Genomic DNA, 26,297 nt, shown 5'->3' with positions numbered 1-26,297 from the left:
CAACTAATCTTGTTGCTGTTTCCTCCTTAGGACCTTGAGAGGAGCTCCCATTAGTATTCTTAGGGGGAGGAAAAAAAAAAGAAAAATATGACCTTCTATTCCACAAAAATGTTTATTCATATAATGGTTTAGCAAAAATAAGGTAAAATAGCAATTTCATGGTAATAGATTGTAACAACCCATGACCTCACCCAAAATAGCTAGCCGAAAGATATTATTTGCATTGCTTGGTCATGTATAAGTACCCAAGATATACCCAGCAAATAACTGATGTGGGACTAAACACACGCCCGCAAGGGTGCTCACATACTCCTCCCGTTCAAGCCCTGACGTCCTCGTCAGGCTAAAGATTTAAATCCATTCAAATCTAATCACAAACACCACGATCAGTTCGTGGTCAGCCCCAAGGTCCGCTCTGATACCATTTGTAACAACCCAGGACCTCATCCAAAATGAATAGCCAGAAGATATTATTTTAGTTCCTTAATCCTGTATAAGTATCGAAGATCTACTCAACAAATAACCGATGTAAGACTAAACATACGCCCGCACGGGTCCTCACATAGATAATATAACCCTCATGTCCCATTAAGTTTGTTGATTATGCCCAAAGTTGGCTCTTTTAGTGAGTAGTCCATATTTTTGAAGCAAAGCTCAAGCCATGGGGTGTTCTCCTCACCCAAGCCCCGTTTGAAATGCATTCTGTCTCACAAGTTTCCAGCACATCCAGGCTCTTGCATTCAACTCGAGCAAGCTGATGAGCTAACTTGGTTGAGTTCCCCCACACAATACTCATAAATTTCTAGTTTATTGTACGTATATCTTCCGACAATTCTTTATGAAACTGCATGTCCATGCATCTCTTCGAAACCAATAGATCCCTTTTATTTTTATTGGATCATTAATAGTAGCAGCACCTATTTTGTTAATTAGCAAAAGTCACTGAGGAAGTCCTACTTTAGGCTTTAGAATTTTGAATCCTAATAGGCCGGGTGGATCGACTGGTATTGGGTACTTGCAGGCAGTGACTTGGATCGCCCACATTGGGTTGCAAGTACTATTTATGATTGCCAGGCTTTAATTTTTAGTATGCATTAATATCGTATCTTAACTTCTCTTCATTTAAAGTTAATTTTTGAATTCAAATTATTATTATAATCTTCATCTTTTTTTTTTTTTTTTTACTTTCTTCCTAAATTATTCTTCTTGTTTATGAAAATGTTACAGCAATAATTTAAATTCAAAAATTGAATTTGAATAAAGGAAATTTAAGATACGTTATTATGGATTTTTTTTGTATTGGGTGTTCCTACTATTAGCCCCATGTTTTTTTTTTCTATTTTTTGGAAAAAATATTCCACCACTTTGGGTTTTTTTCGATTTTCTTGATTTTTTTTTTCCAAATTTTGTACTCATTACATTTCTAATGAAATGTTTAGTAGCGCGACCATTTTTCTGGAAAAAAAAATCTGCTTGAGAGGAATTTTTTTTTGGATTTTTTGTATGGATATCCTCCTAAATATCAAATTTTATATGAATATTCTCCTAAAATTGATATTGGCATATATATCCTCGTAAAACATTTATTTTGCTATTCTACCTTTTTTTATCTTTATTTTTGCATTTGTACTTGCGTCATCTAACGCCGTTAAAAATTTAACGGTTTCAAATTAAATGACTAAAATATCCTTAATAGGTAGATGTGCAAAAAAAGAAGCATTCACAAGACGATCACGAGGAAGGACAAAAAAATAATTTCAACATTTTATTTTATTTTTAATTAAAATAAATATGATTTTTATTAACGGTATTAGAAGAATTTTTATATTAGCGGCATTTGCACAAAAATAATATTTTATAAAAATAAAAAAAATATAAATTTTAAGAAGATATTTACGTAAATTTAAATTTTTAGGTGGGTATTTCTGCAAAAAAAAAAAAAAAAAATTATGATGCCAATGAAGCTGCAATTTTCCGAGTTTGGACTCAAAACCTCTCCGGAATAAAAACCACGATGGGCAAGTTCCTTCACGTGATCGGTTGGGGAATGAAGCCAAGCTGGAGCTCGTTTTCATGCGGTTCGGCTGTCAACATCCGCTACGACCGATCGAGTCTCATGAAAAACGTTTTCCCGAAGTTGACAGACTAACTACTGCAATGCCACTCTCTCAATGCCCAAGTACTGTGATAACATTAAAAATCTCCGGTAACATTACCGGCGAAGTTTCTTACCGAGAAGAGGTCAAGTTATCACTCTCTTATGGAGAGACAGAGAGGGAGAGAAGCAAAAAAAACTTTTAAGATCAGATGAAGATAGCCTAACTAGCACCTGAAAGTGAAGTATAATAAATCTATTGATAGCGTTTAATGGACAACTTGACCAATGGCTAAGTAAATTATTTGATTGGTAGCCTGGCAAGTTTGTTGAGGGCAGAGTGATGATTAATTTTTCCGTATATGATCCAACGCAGGAACAAGGATGAATATCATGCGAGGCGAGTGTGTTAATTAATCGAGAAATACTATAGTAAATCCATGTATGTCCAAATTGTTTCCTAAGAAGGAACATTAAAGAAATCACAAAGAGCGAAGATGTGCCCTAATGCTACCCGCCAATTAACGAAGAATTAATTCTTGACTTGTATTGCTAAGTTCGCATTTGCAGTACTTCTAAAATGTATCAATTGGCAAAATGTTCTATAACAGATAATGGAAATGGAGTGTAGGTGGAGTGGGGAGGCATTTGGTTGGGTAGTTGCTTTCCAAAATAGAGAGGAATGGTTAAAGCTGGGGTTGAATCTTTGGCAGGGTTGAGTGTGGCTTAAAAGGACCTTGCATGATATATACGTGGGACCTATGAGCTGTCTTGGCTGCACTGCCAGCTAATAACACCTTGTAGCCACGCCAGGGACATCAACCACAGGAATAAAAGAAAGTTTTGGGGCCCCAAGCCTTCTCTAAGTCTGATCTTGAATAAATAAAAAGTGGCTATCCCATTCGATTTGTACCTCAAAATGCCATCGCATAGGAAGTGCCCAAAATCTATGGTCATATATTTGAAGCTGACACCTAATGCATGCATCTTCTTTGTTATATAAGGCTGTCTTGTAGTGAGGATTAGAGTGTCGGTAACCATTAAAAATCTTCTTAATCCTCCCACACTAGTATTAAAATTACCTCCAGTTATGGAGGTAATGCATGCTCAAACTAACAACCGCTATTACATGAAATTATTGTCTCTTCCTCGGTTAAACCTTGGCATTGCCTGACCGACAGATAAGACTAGTAAATTGGGATATATATATATATATGGCTGCCCTGCCATGGCAAGCTCTTGGAATTTTCACACTCTTAGATGTTTTGCACAATTTGGTATAATAATATTTAATAACCAGGGTCATAAATAATTCATAAAATAATCCAAGTATATATTGGAGTTTTAATTACAAAAATTAATTTTTTTATCTCCTAATCTTTAGTTGTTTTAAATATTTTAAAATATTCTTTTGTGAGACACCTATTTCAGAAGAGTTGTGACATTTTGGAAGAGAACGTTGGCTTCCAAAGCATTACGTACATATCTTCAAAACAATCACATCTTTTCAATTTTTGAATAAAAATTAAGCTCTTGTCAATCTTTTGAATTTATTTTAGTAAATTATTCGTTTATAATATTTTCATAAAATAATGATATAACAATTTCTAGGCAATATATTTTTAACGGTGTGAGGCTTCCAGGCACCAAGTTGGAGTTGTTCTCTGGGCTGTATAATATGCTTGTAAGAGAAGTTTATATGGTAAAAGGATGTCTAAGTGGTAATCAGACAGCCTAAAACTAAATTTAAGTTTGCAGAGCAGGGATAAAAATCAAGCTCATCCTCCATTGTATATCGGCTGATTGGTCTCTCTCTAGCTCTTGTTCCACTCAGTTCAATTACCCATCTGGAATTAGACAATGGCCACCAAAAACTAATTAGAGAGAGATCATAGGAGCTTGTATTCTTTTTTTTTTTAAATAATATTTGGCCTCAATAATTCCTTCGCATGTGTCTTCCCTCTCGTTCTCTACATAAAAATAAGCTGTCATGCAAAATTCCCAGTATGATACATGATCAAACCCCACAAACAAGCCGAAGAGTTTAATAATCAGGCGAAATTAAACTAATTGGAATCCACCAATCGGGTGGTTGAGAACAATGCAACCCTCCCGGAGAGTGATTAGAATTGGGCGGTCAGGATGAGGCGGCGAACGCCATGATTTGGACGTTTTCGGTGCTTCGAGGTCGCCAACAACGAGAAGAGAATCGGCTGTCAGAGACATCTGTTTGCCACCCAGCGCGGGCCTGTCGGTGGCGGCCATACGTCAACGTCAAGAAACCCACTCGTCACCGTCCACGTGGCAATCTCGACCGCCATCCTTCCTCACAGCCTGGCGCACCCCCCAAGATCAAAACCCCCCCACTCCGCGGCCGTCGCCTTCTACTCAGGAAGGCCCACGTACTTGCTCTAAACTACGATTCTGCCCCCAACGTGGTTGCCTTTTTAGCCTTGCTTCTCCCCTTCTCCACCGACGATTCTTCGGTACGAACAAATTTTTAACAACTTACAACGACAGCCCAAAATTGACTTCCGCCAAGATTACCACGTGGTTGCATTTACTCTTTCTCTTTAAAGATATGCTCTTGAGTTTGACTTCCACATTTACCTTGGAACTGCCACGTTATTGGTTTTTTTTTTTTTTGGGTAACCACGTTATTCGGGTTCGGACCCAGTTTTTAAGTGCCAAACAGGAAACATCGGTGATTTATTGAGGTTTAGTATATCAACTTTGTCCGACGCTAAAAAAAAATAAAATAAAATAAACAAGATTCTAAAAAAAAATTATTAATTTAATTTTTATATTTATTCTTTTTGTTAGAATTATAACTGTTGGTTGTACCAAACTTAGTCGTCTTCCTAAACTTTATCTTCATTGATTTATGATTGATTATGCCAAACTTAATTGGCCGTATTAAACTTCGTCAGGCTTCTAATACTATATAAAGGCTACTCCAATACTTTATATTAATGGGCAGAAATACAATTCTCTTTTTTTTCTAAATATTTCACCATAATATCAGAGCTACCGATTACGTAACATGTTGCGACTTGCCGTCCACTCTTCCGCCTTTGCTATGGTCGTCGTTGTCGCTAGTAGATCCTTCTTTTTTTCCTGCGAAATCAAGAGCGGAACCACGCCTGATAAGTTTATCTTTGCCAAGCTTCTTGTGTTCATTTTATATAAATTTTAGATAATACATATTTTGTATATAATTATGTGCAACATAGGTGAAACTGAACAGAGATATATGTAATCTAATTATGTGCAGTAATTAAACATTATAAAAGCCAAATAAAGTAACTTTATTTTTCATCTTTGGATCTCAAGAACAGCTATCTAATATTTAATTTGTTGCTGGACGGTAACTTAAGATTCCGTTAATAACCTCAAGCTTTTACACTTTTAGGGGTTACTTCGTTTTCGGATGAGACTCCAAAATCCTCAGATCTCAATCACGGTCATCGTGTAAGATAAGCGGAGCAAAAGAAAAAAAAAAAACCCCTTGCTTTCGGTGCTTTTGCTGCCCCGAAGATCACAAAGTAGTCTGCAACTCGAGACAATGGCAACGTTAGTAATTTATTTCAGATGCTAAGCTTAAAGTTAAGCACGATAACCAGACCACCACTACTTAAAGTACTGATAGACCTCAACCTCCGCTCCCCAACTCTTTCCTCCGTACTCTTCTTCCGCTTCTTCTCCTTCTTCTCCACCGCCGGTGGATATCCTATCCCTGATATCCCAATTATTTTATCCGTGACGGTAAAACAACAGCGGGGACAATGCGGCGGCTCTGGGATATCCTGGCCGTCGTCGGCGTTTTCGTCGTCCTGGCGGGGTCCATTTCGGCGACCCGCGCCGCGACCCACACGTACAACATAACCAAGATCCTTGCAGAGCACCCGGAGTTCTCGACGTTCAGCCACTATCTGAGCGTTACCCGGCTCGCCGGCGAGATCAACCGGCGGCGGACCATCACCGTCCTCGCCGTCGACAACGCCGGCATGGCCTCGATCCTCGCCAAGCACCTCACCCTCGAGTCTCTTCGCAACGTCCTCCGCCTCCACATCCTCGCCGACTACTTCGGCGCCAAGAAGCTCCACCAGCTCACCGGCGGCTCCGCCCTCGCCTCGTCCATGTTCCAGGCCACCGGCGACGCCCCCGGCACCTCCGGCTACGTCAACATCACCGATCATCGCGCCGGCAAGGTCACCTTCATCCCCAAGGACGCCGACGACGGCACCGTCCCCGTCGCCTTCGTAAAGTCCGTCAAAGAAATGCCCTACGACCTCTCCGTCATCCAGATCAGTGCCGTGCTCACCTCGCCGGCGGCCGAGGCGCCCGTCGCGGCTCCGGCGCCGGTGAACCTCACCGATCTCATGTCCAGGAAGGGCTGCAAGGCCTTCGCCGACCTCCTCCGCGCCAACTCTGACGTCGAGAATACCTTCGGCGCCAGCGTCGACGGCGGCCTCACCGTCTTCTGCCCCGGCGACGCCGCCATGAAGGCCTTCATGCCCAAGTTCAAGAACCTCACTGCCGAAGGCAAGACGTCGATCCTCCTCTACCACGGCGTCCCCGTCTACTACTCCATCCAGATGCTCAAGTCCAACAACGGCGCCGTCAACACCCTCGCCTCCGACGGCACCTCCAAGAGCTTCAACTACACCGTCCAGAACGACGGCGAGGTCGTCACCCTCAAGACCAAGATCGTCACGGCGACCATCAAATCCACCGTCATCGACCAGGACCCGCTCGCCGTCTTCGTGATTGACAAGGTCTTGGAACCAAGGGAGCTGTTCAAGATCGCCGTGGATGCACCGGCGCCGGCGCCGGTGGCGAAGGCGAAGGCGAAGGCGAAGGCGCCCAAGGCCAGCAAGGACACCGCGTCGCCGCCCGCCCCCGCCGGGCCGGAGGAGGCGCCGGCAGACATGAAGGACTCCGACAACGCCGCCGGGAGGAATGATGGCAGGTGGGTCGTCGCGGCCGTGGCAACCGTCGCGGCGGTGGCGGCCGTGGGTATTTACTAGGGTTCCTTTATTTTTATCCTTTTCCTTTTCTTTACGAGAAAAATTTGTGTAATTAATTTGGTGGTGAAATAAGTGAGAGAAATCTCCGTCGTTGATTGATGGAGGGGGTATCAGTGGATTGTTTGCAACGTTAAATCTTAAGTTATCATTTTATGACATTTTGTAATTTTACCATTCGCCAGACTTTGGATTGTTTTGTATACTTTGTTACATAATAGAGACAGGGTTTGGAGGTAAGCTTTTTATTGTTTCTCTAGTTTAGGAACCACAAAGAATTACAATACTAGATATTGTTATTTGGATCGTGCGTGGTAATTAATGAGGGGCGAAGGCTAGTCCCTTTCTCCTTCTTGTTTTAAGTGAGAAAAATAAACGGGTGGCAGCAGGCAAGGGATACCTTCTTCACATTCATTGCGTATTCCGAGCTCAAAGCAGCGCAGAAGGACGTTATCTATGCGAGACTCAGAAAGCGAGAAGCATTCTGAGCACGGACTATATTTTTTTGAAAGGAGACTCGGTCACTATGATCGAATGGGTCCGATGTCAGAGGTGCACTGCAGATGAGAGGTCACTGCTCCACAATAATTGCCGACTTCTGAAAAAGTGTGACTCTTACTTGGCCACTCATGTTTACAGGAAGGCAAACTGTGTCGCTGATTGGATTGCCTTTTTTGTTGCATACCACTCGAAGAGTTTTATCTGGTTAGATCACGCGTCCGCGCTTTTCTGTAGTCATTTGTTTTCTAATTTTGTTGGTCACATTTATATCCGACACATGCTAGTGTCATTGTGCCCAAAAAAAAAAATAAATTGGTAATTTCATAATTCTTTAATTAAAGATGGGTGGGTCCAGTGGAATAGCCAGCTGGGTTTGGACAAAACTGGAGTGGAAATATTGGACGCAGGATGCATGAAAGCTATTAAAAAACTAAAAAATGAGAACATGGTGGGGATATCAAATATTTCTGTTCTCTACCTCATTTTCTCGTCGCATTTCAATCGGAGCAAGCAAGGATGGTGGCCCTATCTCCTCAATCTTAGCATTGCAATTCTTGGGTTCCGGAGAGACTTAATTGTACTTAAAATTCTCTTTTGGCCGCAGCAATTGCTTCCTTCAGGATGGTGTCCTACAAAATTGTATCTATAGGATTATCCCATAGGACCATCCTGTACTTCTCTCTCTCTCTCTCTCTCTCTCTCTCTCTCTCACACACACACACACACACACACACACTCTCCTATTACATGCATGAAATCTAGGATGAGTTTTTCCCTCCCTCTTCTAGAAGCAGCAGCAGAATAATTAGATTTGGGAAGCTATCTTTCACTCTCGATCCTATTAATTGTATGCATGAAATCTAGGATGTGTTTTTTCCTCCCTCTTCCAGAAGAAGAGACAGAATACCTAGATTTGGGAAGTTATCCCATCCGCCACGGCAAGCTTCCAAGGCATTATGGCCACCACAGCTAATAGAATGGGCTTGAGCAGGCAAATGATAGATCAGCTAAGAAAAGTTTGAACCTGTCCTAAACCTAACCACATTAATACGAGGATCTAAACAGCTGTATGTTTAGTCTTATATTAATTATTCAGTAAAAAATTTTGGATATTTATATGGAACCAAAAAATTCAGATAATACATTATGATCAGCTTTTTTGAATGACATCCTGAGCCATGACAAATGTTATCATACGGACTTGTGTTTAGTTGCATATTGGTTATTTGTCATAAAAATCTTAAGTATTTATAGAGGACCAAGAATCTAAATAATATTTTTTTACTAATCTTTTTGAATAAAATCATGAGTTGTCGCAATTAATCCACATATTTGTTTTATAATATTCTTTTTTGATAAAACTTATTTGAGTAGTTTTATCTTTATACTCTTCCCTTGATTACACTATCCTGAGTCAAATCCTTAATGCAGATGCATACTAATTTGTTTCCTCTTTTTAATCTTAATAAACATGATAGTCACTGGGGAAAGGCATGAGAGTTTGACATGGAGACCATCAAATGATTTGTGGAAAATGAGTGCCTGTTTATCAATATTTGAAATAGTTTGAGATGGCAATTAAGCACAGGACTAATGAGTGCCTGTTTTAAAACTTCTCATTCAGGCCACATGTTATTTTCGATCCATGAATTTTATTTTTACTCTCCTTTATTTATTAACCTTCTGTAAATCATTTTTCTGTGTCCCTTTGATGTCACAAACTATTGCATAAAATTTGGTTAAGTTGGTCTTGGCTCAATGAGGTCAGGGGAAAATAGTTTTCACACTGGATTTGGGCTCAAATCATGCGGTGGTTGGGGTATTGATGATGAACCAAGCCGAGATCTGCTCAAGTTCAGCCTGATATTCCACCCAACAGCTTATATTGCATGCTGCTTGTCATCCCTACAAGGCGCCTTCTCGAAGCCCAAATCTAGATAGAATTATTCAGACTAGCTTTTGATTCATTTCGACTCAGCCATGTACTGATAGATTTATTAATTTGTTAGTACTTTTTTAAAAAAAATATAGTATAAAACGATATTACCCTTCGATGAGATATTTTTTGAACAAAAGCTTTAAATAATATATCACTATGGACCTCCTGTTTTGCTCAGCTCTTATTAATAATATCCTCTCCTCCTGTCGTAAGAGGAGAAAAAACGTCGGTTCTTAATATCAATAAAAAAATACTATTATCTATTTTCAAGATATACCACATTTTATATTTTTTTTGGGATATTTGATGCCTATTAATTTCATCTTCATGCATCGCAAGGATTTTATGCTCATTCGAAGTTATATGAGATTGTTGAAAATAGTTTGCCTAGAAACTGCTATATATTTATTTTATAAAAATATTATAAAGGAATAATCTACTAGAATAAAATCAGAAGATTGCCGCCAAGGCGGTAGCTCAGTTGGAACGGAGCTCTGCTTCTAACCAAGCGGTTCCAGGTTCGAAACGCGCGGGCGTCGATTAAATGTGGAGACCGGATGCTCCTAGCCTGGACGCGGGGTCTAGAAGTGCTACTGGTCGGCTGGTAGCCTTGGTGGTGCCAGGTGTGACGTACTCACACGTGGTACTCGAGCCAGAGCCCTGTGGGATAACTGAGCCGGGGCCACGGGTGGGGAGGGTATGAGTAATATATGGCTGGGGTCTGGTGAGCTGGACCTATACCAAACGGTCATTCTGCCCGAATCGAACATAGTCCTGGCGGGGGCGGGGCCCGGTTGGGGCTGCTACGCGGGGGTGGACTTGTCCTCTCCCCCCTACCCCCTTTTTTTCAGCAAAAAAAAAAAAAAAAAAAAAAATCAGAAGATTGATAATAACTTGTCTGTATCAAGGCGTGTGATATATACTTTCTTAATAACGTGTTTCGCCTAAGGTACAACAACCCAGTTCTCTGTCTATGGACTAAACTCTCGGGAGATAGAATAGCAATAAGAGAAAGATTAGATTGGATTTTGACTAATCCCAAGGAGTCATAAATTTTTTCGAAAATCAACATTCTCTTTCGAAGAATCATAACTCTACTGAAAAAAGATATTTTACAAAAAAAAAATTTAAAGCATTTAAAACAATTAAAGTTAGAAGATAAAAAAATTAAAATTTTTAATTAAAACTTTAATAGAGATTAGAGTTAAATGCTCATTCTGCATAAACATTATCTATTACTATCATAATTGCAAGAGCTTTGTTCTTGTTCCACATTAAGACATAGAATCATAACTACTTATGAAATGCTCTCTCAATACCTATCATAATGATGCCTTTAATATGTATCAGATGACGCCACACCTATTGGCCATTGTGATCTTAGCATGCCTTCTAAATTCATTTACATACAAAGCACCCACCAGAACTATATGAATACTTGTACCTGTTTCTCTGCTTCTTTGGGATGAAATCCGGTTTTTGTGTGATTCAAATTGCATAAAAAATAAACGATCAAAATAATAATAGTGTCATTGCTCATATTATCACTCTTTTTCTGGTCACCGGTTGGCAGTGACCATTTACCACCGTGCGAGAGAGATCTCACCAGTCATCACGGGTTGAAGGAACCAAAAAGAATACAAGCGATAGAGGATGGTACGTAGAAATCGAAGCCCAGCATCCACGCGACTATGGGCGGAGCCTATAACGAGACCTGCCTCGCTTCTGATGCTCCCGGACGTCTCGTTAGTGGCACTCGGACCTGGCGATTCTGCCGGCGAGCCCCCGGCGGACGGCATGGGAGGGCTCGGCGGGCTCTGGACTTCGGGAGCGTCGGAGCCAGCGACAGGGAAGGACGCCGGGGCGGTCGACGGAGACGTCGCCGGAGCAGGGCTGGTCTTTCCAACCGGAGCCGGAGACCTGGCGGGGGTGGCGACGGGAGAGGGAGCCGTGGCCGGAGTTGGGGGGGGGTCTTCTCAGCCGGAGACGGCGGCGGAAGGGCGGTCGCCGGGGAGGCCGCGTGGGGATCGGACTCGTCGGAATGAGGCGCCGGCGCGGTGCCCTCGGCCTCGCCTGAGGCCACGGAGGCGAGGAGGAGGAGGGCGGCGATCGCGAGCCGCGAGGACGCGGTGCATTTTCTGGACTTTGGCGGACATTTGTAGGGGCGGAGGATGGGAGTTTGGAACCGGAGGGGATCATGTTGGAGTTGTAACTTTAAAAAACAATATTAATTTTAAAATAAATATATCAGCTTTACCTTCTAAATTTTAGATGTTTTAAAATATAGGATAAAGCCCTTGTTCTTTTCTTTAAACGCTTCTTTCAAATGTAATGTTTGAAAACAGAACAATGGTGCACCGTATCGGTCTAGAGTCTATAAATAGACTTCTTTAGGATTAATTCTTATAAAATCCAATTTCTCTTTATTTCTCATTACTACTTTGTCCCCTGAGAGTTTTTTCACAGGCAGAATTTTTTTACTCTTTAAAAAGAAGGATCGAACTGAGCTGAGTTGTTATATCTTTGGGATGAGATCGCCGCAAACCTACACGTAGGAGCTAAATCACGTTCTTGAGGCAATGTACATCACACGCCTCGATTCAGGTAAGTTCTTTTCAATTTTTTGATTTTATTTTAGTAAATTATTTTTTATAATAGTTTTATAAAATAAATATATAGCAATTTTTAGGCAATATTTTTTTAACAGTCTAAAAACGTGATTCTAATTGTACTAAAAATTGCTATATATTTATTTATTTATCAAAATTTAATTTGATAGCATAGAACAAGATTTAGTTTAATTGTATAGAAATTTAAAAACCTTAACTTCATTCTGAAGATTGTTTCCTTCATAAAAACAATTTTTTAAGAAAGTCATATTGCTATGAAAATTGTGCAAACAAATTTCTGCATCTTTAAAAATTGTACAGAAATTTTTTTGTATATTTAAATTTTTTGTAGAATTTTCTACATCTTTGCAAACAGTGTAGAAATTTTCTATAGATTAAAATCTGTATAGAAAATTATTGTAGCTTTAAAAGCCATGCAGATTTTCTATAGAATTAAATTCTATGCAATCTTTAATTTATGAGCAGAATTTTTTTGTATCTTAAAATTTATGCGGAAAACTTATGCATTTTTAGAAGCTATGCAGAAATTATTGTTGCTTTAAAATCATGCATATTATTAGTTGTTTTCAAAATATCTATTGCTGCTGCTTTGAAAAACGTGCATAAATTATAAAATTACTTGTTATATTTTTTAGTATAGTAATTTAATTTTACTATTATTATATCTCTTTATTATATTTATTTTCAAAACCTAGAAGTATATTATTGAAAGCCATTAATTAACTATTCAAACATACATGGCTAATCCCCGTGAAACTTGTGTTTGCATAACAAACTAAGCAAACAAAACTTTATAAATAACTTCTTTTGATGATCATAGTTCAATCAAACCCGAAAAATTTAGTGGATCTTCCTTTAGAAGGTGGCAAAGCTAAGTAAAATATTGGCTCACCATATTAGGGTTGATCGCTACCATAGATTTCTCTGATGCTAGATCATCTAATAGATCAACCTCTCAACCCTCTTCTAGCCCTCAAGATTCTCGATCGTCGGGCTCTTACTCTAAAATCCCTGAAGAAATTGATTTTTATTACCGCTATAGGATCCATAGTGTCCATGCTGATTCTTTATATGATATGTACACGTTCTCACCAAATCGGCTAAGGAGCTTTAGCATGCTCTTGAGAGGAATATGGATTGGATAATATCGGTCTTGATTGGTTTGTCGTATCCAAGTTTTGTAAATATACCATGGTGGATTCCAAATCTATCAATGTCCAAATCTATGAATTCAAGATCTTCTTAAAAAGGCTGAATTGATAGGTTGCAATTTTTTTGAAAATTATAGAGTCGAAGCCTTATTTGATTCTCTCCCTTCATCTTGGTCGTGTTTTTCTCGTGAGTTAAGTTATAAGCAAGGTGACTTAACCCTATCAAAGATTATAAACTCTATCAGGATCGAAGAAGAGCATCAACTTAAATATAAGCCTAAAACTGATTTTGGACCCAAGATCAATTTGATCGAATCAAGTCAGACCTATTTCAAATCTCGTAGAAAATTCTTTAGAAAGAAAAAAATCCGAGAATCCTTCAACTCTTGTCTCTTCCTCCAAACCTCCTAGAAGCCATAACCGTCTGGATCAGAAGCTAAAAAGAAAGGAGACCTTCTACTTCGTGCGTGGGCGAACAAATTCTATGGCGAAGAACTGCTACTATAGAAAGACTGAACCTTGGAAGAAAGGATCACCTAAACCTTAAGTAAATATGGTTGAAGATGGTTCTGGATCTTTCTTCAGGTCAAAAAGTCAAAATTCTTTGGTTTTCCTTGTCTATTCTTCTTATGATTGGTGGCTTGATTTCGGAGCTAATGTTTATATTTGTTTTGATCGCTCCTGGTTCTCCACCTTTCAAGAATCAATGGAGGAGGTGTAACTCTTGGGAACGACTCCTCAGCACAAGTGTTAGGAAAAGAACGAGTGAACCTAAAGATGACATCTGGAAAAACTCTAATCTTTCAAGAAGTACTGTTTGTCCCCAACGTTCAGAGAAATCTTATTAGTGGATCTCTTCTTGTATCTAGGGGCTATAAGATTGTATTAGAATCTAATAAGTTTGTAATTACTCGTAATAATGAGTTTGTTGGAAAAGGCTTTGCATCTGAAGCCCTATTCAAATTGAGTGTAATTCCTAAAGATTGTAATAAAGATCACCCTTTTATTCTAAATCTTGAATCTTTTAATGTTTGGCATGGTAGGCATGGTCATGTGAATTTTGATTGGATCCATCACATGACTAACTTGAATATGATCACTAAGATCCATCTAGATGAAAAGGTCAAATATGAAATTTGTGTTCAAGCCAAAAGTACCTGAAAACCTTTCAAATCTATTAATAGAAGTTCTAACCTTCTTGACCTAATTCATAATGATGTGTGTGACTCTACCAAAATTCTAACTCGAGGAGGAAATCATTACTTTGTAACATTAATTGATGACTTCTCTAGGTATTTTGCACATATCTAATCAAATCTAAAAATAAAGCCTTAAACAAGTTTAAAATCTATAAGGCTGAAACTGAAACCCAAACTGAGAAAACCCATAAAACTTAGGTCTGATGGAGGTCGAGAATATATCTCGAATGAAATTGCTCTATTCTGTCAAGAACATGGGATTATTCATGAGGTTACTCCTCCTTACTCTCCACAATCGAACGGTGTAGCAGAATAGAATAACCGTACCCTTAGGGACTTGGTTAATTCAATATTAATCAGTTCAGGAGCACCCGAGAACTTGTGAGGGGAAGCTCTTTTTGCAGCCTGTTACATCCTAAATAGAATACCTTTTAACGATAATAATAAGATACCTTTTGAACTCTGAAAGAATAGAACCCCTAAATTAGATTATCTTAAAGTATGGGGATGCCTAGCTAAAGTAGGTATACCTGAACCTAAGAAAAGAAAAATTGCCCCTAAAACCATAGATGCAATATTTGTAGGGCATTCCTTAAAATAGTAGCACAAATAAATATCTTATAATTAATTCCAAAATAAGTGACATCTCTAATAATACTTTCATTAAGTCTAGAGATGCTACTTAAAACCATGAGATCTTGAAAACTATGAGTTAATCAACTTTCGAAAGAAATTGTGGGCTCCGTAGTCATGATGGGGTGCCCCAATCTCTTCTCACCCATCAACCTTCCTCCTCAGGTTAGACTAATTCCAGGATAAATCACATATGTATCGCCCATCAACCTTCCCTCTTGATCTAGACTAATTCTAGCCTTCTAGGCTCTAATGATATCCTATTATGGATCTGGGTTGTATCTTTCGTAGGAAAGAAACACTCATCTCTCTTCGTACGAATCTACTATTAAATACTTTAAGATCCACAATGGTGACAAATAATTGGAGTGCTTTAAAATCTGTGCAAACGCAATCTAACAGCGAGCCTTACCTCAAAAAAGGTGGTCTCAGCGAGCCGTGCCTGATCCGTTGGCTCAAAATTCCACCATGAAGACTGGACTGGCGCATGGAGTCCGCTTGGTTGGGTCTAAACTCCGTCGGGTTTTGATAGCTGAGAGAGAGCCCGAGAGGGGATCGTCTCACCGTCACGGGGGCTTTCTTCGTTAGCGCTTCGTTCGTTAATGTTACGGTCGCCTTGGGCGCTCCGCACCGATTTGACGCCCCTCTTAGTCCTCTCTCGCCCCAGATACTCCCGCAGCAGGATACTATTACACACCATCTGTTCGATGGAATGCCGATAAGACGAAGCATTGCTCCTCCATTCGAACCACGAAGTTAGCAAAATAGGGGAAGAGATATAGTTTCCGATAATCCGGAAAAAGCAATTCAAATCTAAAGACAGCACCTTTCACCTGAACTCGATAAAATGTGGACCACGGCGTGCCGGAGAGGTCCCAAGTGCGCATCCTATTTCCTCCAGAGAGCAAACTTCGTACCGAGCACGCCTGTAGTACATGCATGTAGGATACTACTTTGCGATTCTTCTTTGAGCTGTCTTTGTGATCTTACCTTCGCAAAAGCAGTAGAAAATTTCCATCCATGATTGTATAATTTGTGGTTCGACATGGATGATATTAACTCGTTTTTTGTTGTTGTTGTCGTGATTTAATGGCTTCGTTAATGAAAATGTGTTCTTATTCATGCAACAGGTAGGCCTTCGTTGGAACTCTTGCGATTCTACGCGACAAATTTCCTTCTCGAAGAAGCTGAAGATGCTGGCGAGAGCATGAGCCAATTGCAGAAAAGGAGCACTCCCCCGATATCACTTGCCAAGAGCTTAGCTTGCCTCCCTGACGAATCCTCCACTCCTGAGAAGCGAAGGCCCCTGACACGAATGGAGCTCAAGAGATTGATTGAACTTCGCGTCAAGAGAAGGGTGAAGGCACAGTACTTGAATGGGAAATTTTATGATCTTATGGGTAGTGTTGTCGCCGCTGCCGACACTCTTCAAGACTCATATGATATCATTCGGCTCAACTCAAATGTTGACTTGGCATCAAAGATAGATGATATTTGTTTCAAGTCCTTGGCAGAGGAGCTTGCAAGCGGCAATTTTGATGTCGAGGCAAATACTTTGATGATGGTTGCAAAGGGTAGAAGCAAGGAGTGCTTAGTCCTTCCTAAATTAAAGCTGAAAGTTATTCAAGAAGCAGTTAGAGTAGTACTCGAGGTTGTCTACAGGCCTCACTTCTCTAAGATTTCTCATGGTTGTAGAAGTGGAAGAGGGCACAGATCAGCCCTGAGATATGTATGCCAAGAGATTGGTAAACCAGATTGGTGGTTTACAATATCTATGAATAAAGAGGCTGATGGTAATATTCTGTCCAAGCTTATTTCAGAAATGGAAGAAAAGATCGAGGATGCTCGGTTGTTTAATTTTATCCATCGCATGTTTGATGCCCAAGTTCTCAACTTGGTATTCGGAGGCTTTCCAAAGGGCCATGGTCTTCCTCAGGAAGGAGTACTCTCCCCAATTCTGATGAACATATATCTTGACATCTTCGACCGTGAAGTGTTCAGGATATGCATGAGATATGAAGGCATCAGTTCAGATTCTGCTGATGTGAAAAATGGCCAGCGCTCGAAACTGCGCTGTTGGTTCCGAAGACAGATGAAAGATTGTGATGATAAGAATGTCAACCAGTCAACAGATGCTGTGGAAACAAGACTACATGCTTGCAGATACATGGATGAGATACTTATTGCAGTTTCTGGTTCCAAAGATGTTGCGCTCAGCATAAAGGACGAAATCATAATTTGCTTGAGGAACTCATTATATTTGGATGTGGAAGATCATGCGGATCTGTTTGCAGTTAGAAAGAATTCTCGTGGGTTGCAGTTCCTTGGAATGGCTGTTCGGCTGGCTGCCAAAGAAACTGCTGCATTGAGAGCTGTAAACAAGTTGAAGGACAAGATCCGGCTATTTGCTCATCAAAAGCAAGAAATTTGGGATGCTATGACACTTAGAATAGGGAAGAAGTGGCTGGCATATGGCTTGAGACGGATCAAAGAATCAGAGATCAAGTCACTAGGGCTTAGCACTCCATTGTTGGATCAAATTTCACAGTTCCGTAAAGAGGGCATGAAAACAGATCACTGGTTCAAGGACATGCTTAAGATATGGATGCAAGACATGAATGCTAAAGTTGAAGCTAACGAGGAGATAATCCTTTCCAAATACATTGCTGAACCAGCACTGCCAGAAGATCTGAGAGATTCATTCTACAAATTCCACAAGCAGGCCATGGAATATGTTTCATCAGAGACAGCTGCCACCCTTGCACTGTTGCAAAGCTCCACCACCAATACAGAATCTATCCCTAGTACTGAAACTACAGTTATGAGGATTGAGGCACCTATTAACTTTATAAAGAGAAACCTCCATCGATATGGCTTGATAAATGTTGAAGGATTTCCACGTCATGTCTCCACCCTTGTCTTACAAGATGATGCTCTGATCATAAATTGGTTTTCAGGGCTAGTTCGCCGGTGGCTAAAATGGTATTCTGAGTTTGACAACTTTGGAGACATTAAGCACCTGATAGTTGAATGTGTCAGAAAATCATGCATTCGAACTCTAGCGGCCAAGTATAGGATGCATGAAGTTTTAATCGAGAAGCGGTTTGAGTTGGAGCAGAGTGGTATTCCTCTGACAGAAGACTTAGAAACTGAAATGATGACATCAGACTCTCCCATTTCTGATGATGATGAGGCTTTGATGTATGGAATCTCATCTAGTGGCTTGTGTATTCTGTCTCTATCAAGGGTTAAAGTCCCAACGCGGATATTTAATTGCTTTGTAATGGGATGCACCATTGCATCTCCAAGTATGTACGCACTTCATGTGAAGGAGAAGCAAAGGTTTCCTGGATGGAAGACAGGATTCTCAACATCAATTCATTCCAGCTTGAACAGAAGACGTATTGGCTTATGCAGCCAGCATGTTAAGGATTTGTATATGGGACATATATCTCTTCAATCTATAGAATTTGGTGCTCTGAGCACATGATTTTCCATGCGATGTTGATGGTTTGAGCATAGAGGCTTAAGATCAAGGTCTGCTGAACTGGGCTGAACTGCCCGGTTTAGGCAGTACCGAACCAACCCGGTGAAAAACCGAGTCGGTTTGCTATTTAAAATTGGTTCCAGCCCGTCTCACCGGGTCGGTTCGCTATTTAAAATCGGTTCCAGCCCCTACAGGCCGGAACTAGTCCTTTTCGGGCTGGTACTGGCCAGTTCGATGCCGACTCGATGCGAACCGGTCAGTTCGCACCGAGTCAAGCCACACTGTAGCAATAATGTAGCTCGGAGCATCTCATGGGTCAGATTTTGTTGCCGGTATATCCGGATGGATCTCTCCATAGTCGTATTATTAGCCAAAGGACACCTCTTAAAGCCAAAGGACACCTCTTAAAGCCAGAGATTCAGAGATTTTGTTGCCGGTATATCCGGATGGATCCGAGAGTGCTTATAACTCGGCGCACGTTTCTTATGGGATGAACGTATAAGACTACAATACCGCTTGGTTAGAGGGATGGGTTGTTGTGCCTCCTGACTATGCTTATGATCTGGATATCTACGAGCTCCAACGCCACTCGACTCGATTTTAGATATTGGTATGTATGTTGTACTTTAAATGTATATAAGTAATTATATTATGTTATATTTTTTACGTCACTACTTGAATTGAGGCTATTTTATGTTGTTTTTTGAAGCATGCAATATTTTACTAATTATTTTATGATTTGTATAATTTTAAAACAATAAAATGTATCATTAGGTTAATCCAGGATCATAGAAATATCAAAAAATATCAAAAAAAATCAAAAAATATCAAATTACATTTAAAATTATTGAAAAACTTCAAAAAAAAAGTAATTACCAATTAAATATTCTTAAAAAGAAAAAAATGGGTGTGCCGATACGGAACCGGCACGCTATAGCTGTTACGGTACCAAACCGGATCGACTGCCGACTGGTACGGATTCCGGTACCGGTTTGGCGACCTTTGCTTGAGATATTTTGCTGCCTCATTGCATGTTTTGCAATGATCAAGGTGCTCTCACAGAGTTCAGTTTAAATCGGTTGACTGATAGGTTCCTCCAACATTGCTCAAGCTAGTGGCTTGATGATGCAAATTCAACATTTTCGCTGTTCTGCCAAGATTTGCAAGTGCCATCATCTCATACCATCTTGCCAAAGTGTTTGCTGATTGCACTATGTTATTGCCTTTGTAATGCGCTTTGCCTCCAAATTTGGGCCAGGTCATGGATGAAGTTTTCACATATGCTTAGCTCAGCTGTCTGAGATGCTGAGGGCAAACACCCTTTTTCTGCAAATGATGACCTGATGATAACATTGAGATACAAGTCTGTAGAAGTTGGCAGAATGCAGGGCTTCGTGTCATAACGAGCAGTTGTCAGAATTTGTTTTGAGCAAAATTTTGTTGGTCCAGATAGCTTTTCTGAGGCCACAAACAGACTTAATCTAATATGGAGGGGAGGTCAGGAATATCAACATGAGACATATAGAACTTATGTTTATTCTTTCTCCGAGTAAAGACAAAAGAAAAATGTTTCTTAGACTGTGGAATCAAACACATGAATGATAAATTAAAACTCAAAACTGAGTTATCAGCTTATAAGCCGCAGCATTAGACTGAATGCAGATAGGTTCGATATTTGTTTAATCAATGTCATCATGTCATCTTTCTCTGTCAGCTGCACCAGAATATGCTTTGTTAACACTACACAATTTATGTCCTGTAAATATAATGTAAGACATCAATACCATTGTCTGCAACAATGAAAAAGTCTCAATTGCATACAGAAAAATTGTGATGATTCATGATGACATTTAGGTAGTACAACTGACCAATCCAATATTTGAGAAATACAGTGGAATTGCCATGTCACTAGTCAAACTCAGGACCTCTCCTCGGCAGAGTGGGGTGCTAGGTTGCTAAGTTCGGTAAGTTTGTTTAATTAGACCTGTATCTGCACTGCATTGTTGTTCTTGCTCTTGTTGTTGTTTTGTGTGTAGCTAATTCTACTGAAAAAACACTAAATGCATTTAAATCTCTATATGGCTTCACACAAAGAAAAAAACTGAAAACTAAAACAGCCGATACAATTTAGATCTCTCTGTAACTAAATGCACAAAAACATACAGTTTTGCTTTCTGAATCACTGTATGTGTTCAACAGTTGAAATTACCAAACCCTGGCCTTATTTAAAATCGACACCATCGCCAAATCTTTGTTAACCCAGCGATGGAAACCTGTAAGCTCCAATGGGTAAGTGCTGTTGATTATGAAGCAATAGTATTAGGTACAGGTGTGTACTGACAATCTATAATGATCTGTGAATAACTTCTTTTACCAATAGGATGTGCCCTGTTCAGCAATTTTTTTTAGAATTGCAGACCTTCTGCTCTCCTCCACTGCATTTTTAACCAACCATGCTCCCATATTGCTTCTTCATTGGTCTTTGCACCATAAAACAGCTATCGAAGATGTCGAAAAATAGATTATCTGATCTAGAATCTTGCGATTATATCAATTGACTGCACATGAAATTTTAGAATCAGAATCTGTCATGTTTCAGTTGCAGCTAGAATAGTTTGCCATATTAGAGACACAAACAGGTTCAGTTAACCCATATTGAATTCTATCCTTAACATCGGAGCCGGTTGATAGAGTGGTTCCAATTGTGGGAAGTCGAAGGGCTATGCCCAAGTTGAACTCTATGATCCAATTGTGGATGAAAGGCAAATTCTTAACTGAGTGCTATTGGCTGTGAGATCAAGAAATGCTTGCATGACTTATAAACTCGACATGTAAAATGCCAAAACTTAGATTGCTCCTTTGGAGCTATGTGATTGATTGTGTTTTACCATTTGGCAGAAATTTTGGTCCTTAATTTCTAGCTAGTCAAAGCATCAACCTGTTCTGAGGAAGCTTAAAGTTGGTTTTTCTTATTCATTGCCTTAACTACATTTAATACCAAAAAAAAGGAAATTGTGAACAGCATATGGTTTTATATTCACACTCATGTGTGGATAGTAAATGATTGTGAAAATCTCTCTGAATAGTGGGTCATAGCAGTTATAATATTTCGTATTTCTTTTTTGACATTGTTACCTCTATATGCTGCCAAATTTTGTGGTTACAGGATATTATTTAGAACTATTTCTTCAAGGCTGACTAGGTGGCTGTTGTACTCTTGATCAATGAATATGCATGGAAGTACTTTGCTGTGATCACCTACCATTGGGTTAGAAAGGTCATGCGAAATTGCATTTGATGTAAAGATCAGTATTTTTAACTTTTTAGCATATGCTTTATCTTTTATAATTTTGAAGTGGTTTCATGCTTAATGTGTGATTTTGGAAGAAGTGAAAAGGTTTGATGGACCTCAGAAATTTCAATAATTAATAACTGTAGTGTGTCTAATCTTTCGATAGTTTGGTTCAGTCCCCCTCATAGTGCTTCAAATTAGCTCAGGCCACTCAACAATAGTAACACAATATTGGGAAGGAGTGGGGGGCGAGTACTTGGCTTGATTTTATTATTAAGTTCTAATGTGGCAAATTCATGCTTACCAAGCCCATACATGGCTTCTGTTACCACTATCTCTTTACCTTTTCCATGTCTATTGTTGTGATGAAAAGATTAAAAGATTTATGGATATCTTGTATAAAATGATTGGAAGACGAGCATGAACATTTCCCTTACCAGTTTTAGATGTGTAGAACTTAAAGCGAAGGGGCGAATGTGTATTATGGAGCTTGCATACATTGTTATGGAGATTATTTGAGGCACATCTCTGGTGAAAAGGCACTAATGCTAAATAAATGGAAGAGAATTATGGTTGAAATGTAGGAATTCGGGATTTTCAAGCCGCTAGGTTTGTTGTGATGAGATAATAACTGGGGAGTGGTTTCTCATACAGACTCTACCATGTTGGAAACAATGAAATTCATTCTTCACCTTCCAAGGGTTCTAAGATCAATGGAATGGTAACTTTGAAATTTAGATTCTATATACAGGTTCTTGATGAATGTCTTGTGAACTTGGAATTTTCACATCCTATTTACAAGAACATCTTTTGACTAAGGTCTTCAGTACGCAGGAGATAATGTATCTTTAGCTTTCCACACATGACAAAACTACTTTGTCAAGGATAAGGGGTCTTTTATTTTACAATTACAGGAATTAAGTACTTAAAAAAAGAAACCTTTAGTTTCTTAATTTACCTGCTTTGATACCCTGACAAGTTAAATGCGCACTAAACTTTAGGCATGATGGTGTCTTTTTTCCTCTTTTTTAAGATCATGCTTGAAAATGCATTATAGAGAACCTTTTTATCAACAAAAGTTTAATTGGGATACGATCTTATGGGTGCCTTTGCTATACGAAAACAGTGTAAAATGGGATGATCAAGAGGTAAGTTTTCACCCCCCAGTTTTGAGAAAGAGCACTCTGAAGCCTCACAATCATTATGTATAATAGTAGATGATTTGCCTTGCTATATTAGAGTAGTTGCTGATCCTCCATCATCTGAAGGTACAAGGAAAGCTGCAATAGATGATTCATTGGGAAATATGGCAGCAAGGAAACATTAGGAAAACGTTTATGGATGAGTCAAGGATCTTAGCTTTTATGAAATGAATAATCAAACTACTAACAAAGTGGAAGTTAGGGAATTATGTAAGCTAAGTTGGACTAGTCAAACCATCGACACCGATATTTTTCAAGGTTGAGAATCTTGGGGTTTCACACTAATTAGAGTAAAATATTGCCTATCCACTTTGTATTCATGTTCAGTCACCAAGTAAAATTCACTATCTGATCTAGCTGTGAGATCGAGTGGGTGCGAAGCATGGTAAAACCATTGATCTATATATGTGAAATAATTTCCAATATTTGTACTATAATTAACCTTTTATCAATAAATTAGCTACCTTCAGTGGTAAAAAAAATTACCCCTTATGTTAGTATGTGTTTTATTTTCCTTGGATTTTTTACATAACAATATTTCATGTGATATTCAAGTTAACAGTCCAGATCTTTGTTCTTACACAAGCAATATCATATTGTCTTTGCATTTTATGCAGCTCAAATCGATTGACATCCTCTTTTTACGACTTTTACTCTATTTTGATGATTAATTGTCTTGTCATCCTCATTAAGAAAACCATATTTTATTTTATGGATCACCATTATGCAGAGGGCTTGTGTTGATGCATTATCACTATGGAGAGCCATTCGAGACCTTGAACACAATTATGGATGTTGCATGAGTATTTTGTCTTGAGATTAGAGGTGTTTTTTATCTTTAAACCCAAAACTCTATTCGAAAATGGTCAAAACATTTCAAAAATCTCAATGGCCAAAACTAACAAACATTAATCACTACTATTGGTTGGCTTCATTTGTCCTTTTTGTCCATTTATTCCTATTAAGAGGTGCTCCATTAGCACCGTCAGCTTCTCCAACTTTTATCATACATGATCTTAATTAAAAGTGTTGACTATTTGGAAGACTGGGTATCTTTAGGGGTGGCATAATTTGGGCCAACCTGACATGGACCAGGTAAGCTCAGGTCCGCATCAGGTCAATTAGATAAAATTTGTGAATGTCACAACCTGATTTAAGCCCTTATGTTGGGTATCCCACATGAACAAATTGATGTACAATATTATGAGGTAGTAGAAGAAAATGGTGCACAATTGATCTTATTATTCACTATCATTTATGTACAACAAACATTTATCTTTGTGGTTGTGATATAAAAATTGATTGAGGAATTTTCGTTAAAAAAGGTAATTTGGGACTATAAATGACATCGATCCAGCCTCAATAAATTTAATTTGTAAGCTATTTTATGATGTAAGATGAACTTCATGCTGAAAGTTTTCAAGATTCTAATAAGTCTAGCTGTCATGGCCTATGGACCATCCAATATCGGAAATGGAAGTTCTCAACAAAGTTTATCTAATATTTGATTGTAAATTTTATAGAAATTGTTTGGTAGAAGAAATTTGTTGAATTTTACTTCATCTGCATGGTGCAGAGTATATCTTATGTTATATAATAACTTGGTCATTTATGTAAGGATCTTAGAGCAAGTATTACTTTGTGTACCTTGGTATCTCCCTTGTTAGAATTATCAATTATGCTGATGTTTCTTATAGCTTTTACAATTGCACTAGACTAACTTGTGTCCTTGGTTCTGTTACATCAAAATTTATTTCCAAATCTGATCGAGAATTTACACGACTGTTATTTTAAAAAAAAATCAGGGCAATGTGGATCGTTATGTTATTAGCGTATCTATTGTTTTTATTATCTATTTGATTTGAATATATTCAATTTTGCTTATCTGCAACTAGAAGAGATGTCAATTTCTTTCTGTCTACATCTGGAGACCCCCATTCTTGTGCATTGGCTGATCTTCTTTCAAACTTTGAGCTAGTAAGTGGTTATCTTGGATGCACAGTCCGATGCTCGTATTCTGAGTTGAGGAGGACTTTCTTGGCAGGGATGCACTGAAAAAAGAAAATTGTGACTGTAGTGTCATGGATACTGCTGAAAAAACTTTGGCTAAAACCCTGTACTATTGTTTATTGTAACCAGATCTGGAACTGTTTTGAGTGTTTCTATATGTTGTTCTCTGGGTTTGAATGTTCTATCAAAAGCTGCACTTATGTTGTAGGGTTACAGTGGGACTACAATGTGTCCCATGTATTGATGATGGAGGTCACTTTTGGAAGCATTGCTGGGGATGATGCAACTCTGGTCGGATTGAAATCCTGGAATTTCTTTACATCTGTGCTTTTTGTCTTGCTATATCTGTGAATATAACCAGTTGATCAGTTGATAAATTTTTAGGTTGTCAAAATCTGCACTTGATGTTACAGAGTCATGGGGCCATTGCTAGTTGAGTTATATTGTGATGTGGGCATTTTCAGAAGCATTCCCACATTGTATTTTTGCTTGGATATTCATGAAACAGAACTCTGGAATTTCTTCTCTTTTTTTTCCTCTTATGATTTTTAGCAGCATGGCTAGCTGATGGATGGAACCTTTTTGATTTAGGAGAAATCATTGCATGCACACCAGCTGGTGCACACCACCAAATCACCGAGACATGCAAGCCTGGTTTCATTTATTGTGCGCTCATCTTAGTGTCACACGTCATGCGATAATTTTTCTTGTTTTAGGGTTATTTAGAGATGCAAATAGGTCGGATCAAATTGGGTCACGAGTCATTCTGACCTAATTTGATTTTTTGTTTGGATTCTAATGTTGGATTCAAATGCAATCCAAAAGAAGATCGGGTCAGGTCCGTGGTTGAAATTTCTGGCCCAATAGGTCATTTAGGTTGAGTTCGGTTCATGTATAACTCGGTCCTAATCTAAAAAATTTGAGTCTGATCAGGCCGGGTAGATGTTGAACTTGGAAATTAGCATACTAAGGTCTAAGGATAGTGTTTGTTTTGTTAACGGGGAATCAGGCTCTGGCCCCGCACGTATTATGGCTTTAAGACGAGATAGGAACGATGTGGACTCTGGAGGGGTCGTTTAGCCCTTGTACCTTGCCCATCTTGGCCCCTTTTGGGCCTTTCTACCAAACGAA

The 26,297-nt window shown here is 39.1% G+C and overlaps 2 protein-coding genes across 3 annotated transcripts; both read left to right on the top strand.

The window, feature by feature from the left end:
• The first annotated feature begins 5,739 nt into the window (after nucleotides 1–5,739).
• LOC103712760 (fasciclin-like arabinogalactan protein 2) lies at nucleotides 5,740–7,362 on the top strand. The gene has a single exon (XM_008799381.4). It carries the CDS (start codon nucleotides 5,881–5,883, stop codon nucleotides 7,123–7,125), a length of 1,245 nt encoding a protein of 414 aa, XP_008797603.2. The 5' UTR covers nucleotides 5,740–5,880; the 3' UTR covers nucleotides 7,126–7,362.
• Nucleotides 7,363–15,559: 8,197 nt separating this feature from the next.
• LOC103712774 (nuclear intron maturase 4, mitochondrial) lies at nucleotides 15,560–25,693 on the top strand. 2 transcript variants are annotated; one of them, XR_003386740.2, is made up of 3 exons: nucleotides 15,560–16,116; nucleotides 16,306–19,272; nucleotides 25,052–25,693. XR_003386740.2 is itself a non-coding variant. In XM_008799395.3 (2 exons), the coding sequence occupies exons 1-2, from the start codon at nucleotides 16,023–16,025 to the stop codon at nucleotides 18,663–18,665; spliced, it is 2,454 nt and encodes an 817-aa protein (XP_008797617.2). In that variant the 5' UTR covers nucleotides 15,560–16,022; the 3' UTR covers nucleotides 18,666–25,693. The 2 variants fall into 2 exon arrangements, 1 of the variants encoding a protein (XP_008797617.2); XM_008799395.3 differs by having other exon boundaries at nucleotides 16,306–25,693.
• Nucleotides 25,694–26,297: the final 604 nt, after the last annotated feature.

The sequence above is a fragment of the Phoenix dactylifera genome, chromosome 1 (genome assembly GCF_009389715.1).
Source record: "Phoenix dactylifera cultivar Barhee BC4 chromosome 1, palm_55x_up_171113_PBpolish2nd_filt_p, whole genome shotgun sequence".
Lineage (NCBI taxonomy): Eukaryota > Viridiplantae > Streptophyta > Magnoliopsida > Arecales > Arecaceae > Phoenix > Phoenix dactylifera.
This window is presented reverse-complemented; position numbering and strand designations above follow the sequence as displayed.

What these genes read in the sequence shown, in the direction of transcription:
- LOC103712774 (XM_008799395.3), top strand. Translation starts at nt 16,023, where the DNA reads ATGTGGACCACGGCGTGCCGGAGAGGTCCCAAGTGCGCATCCTATTTC. An exon ending in CACGCCTGTAGTACATGCAT is followed by an intron (nt 16,117 to 16,305) that starts GTAGGATACTAC and finishes TTCATGCAACAG; the next exon opens with GTAGGCCTTCGTTGGAACTC.
- LOC103712760 (XM_008799381.4), top strand. Translation starts at nt 5,881, where the DNA reads ATGCGGCGGCTCTGGGATATCCTGGCCGTCGTCGGCGTTTTCGTCGTC.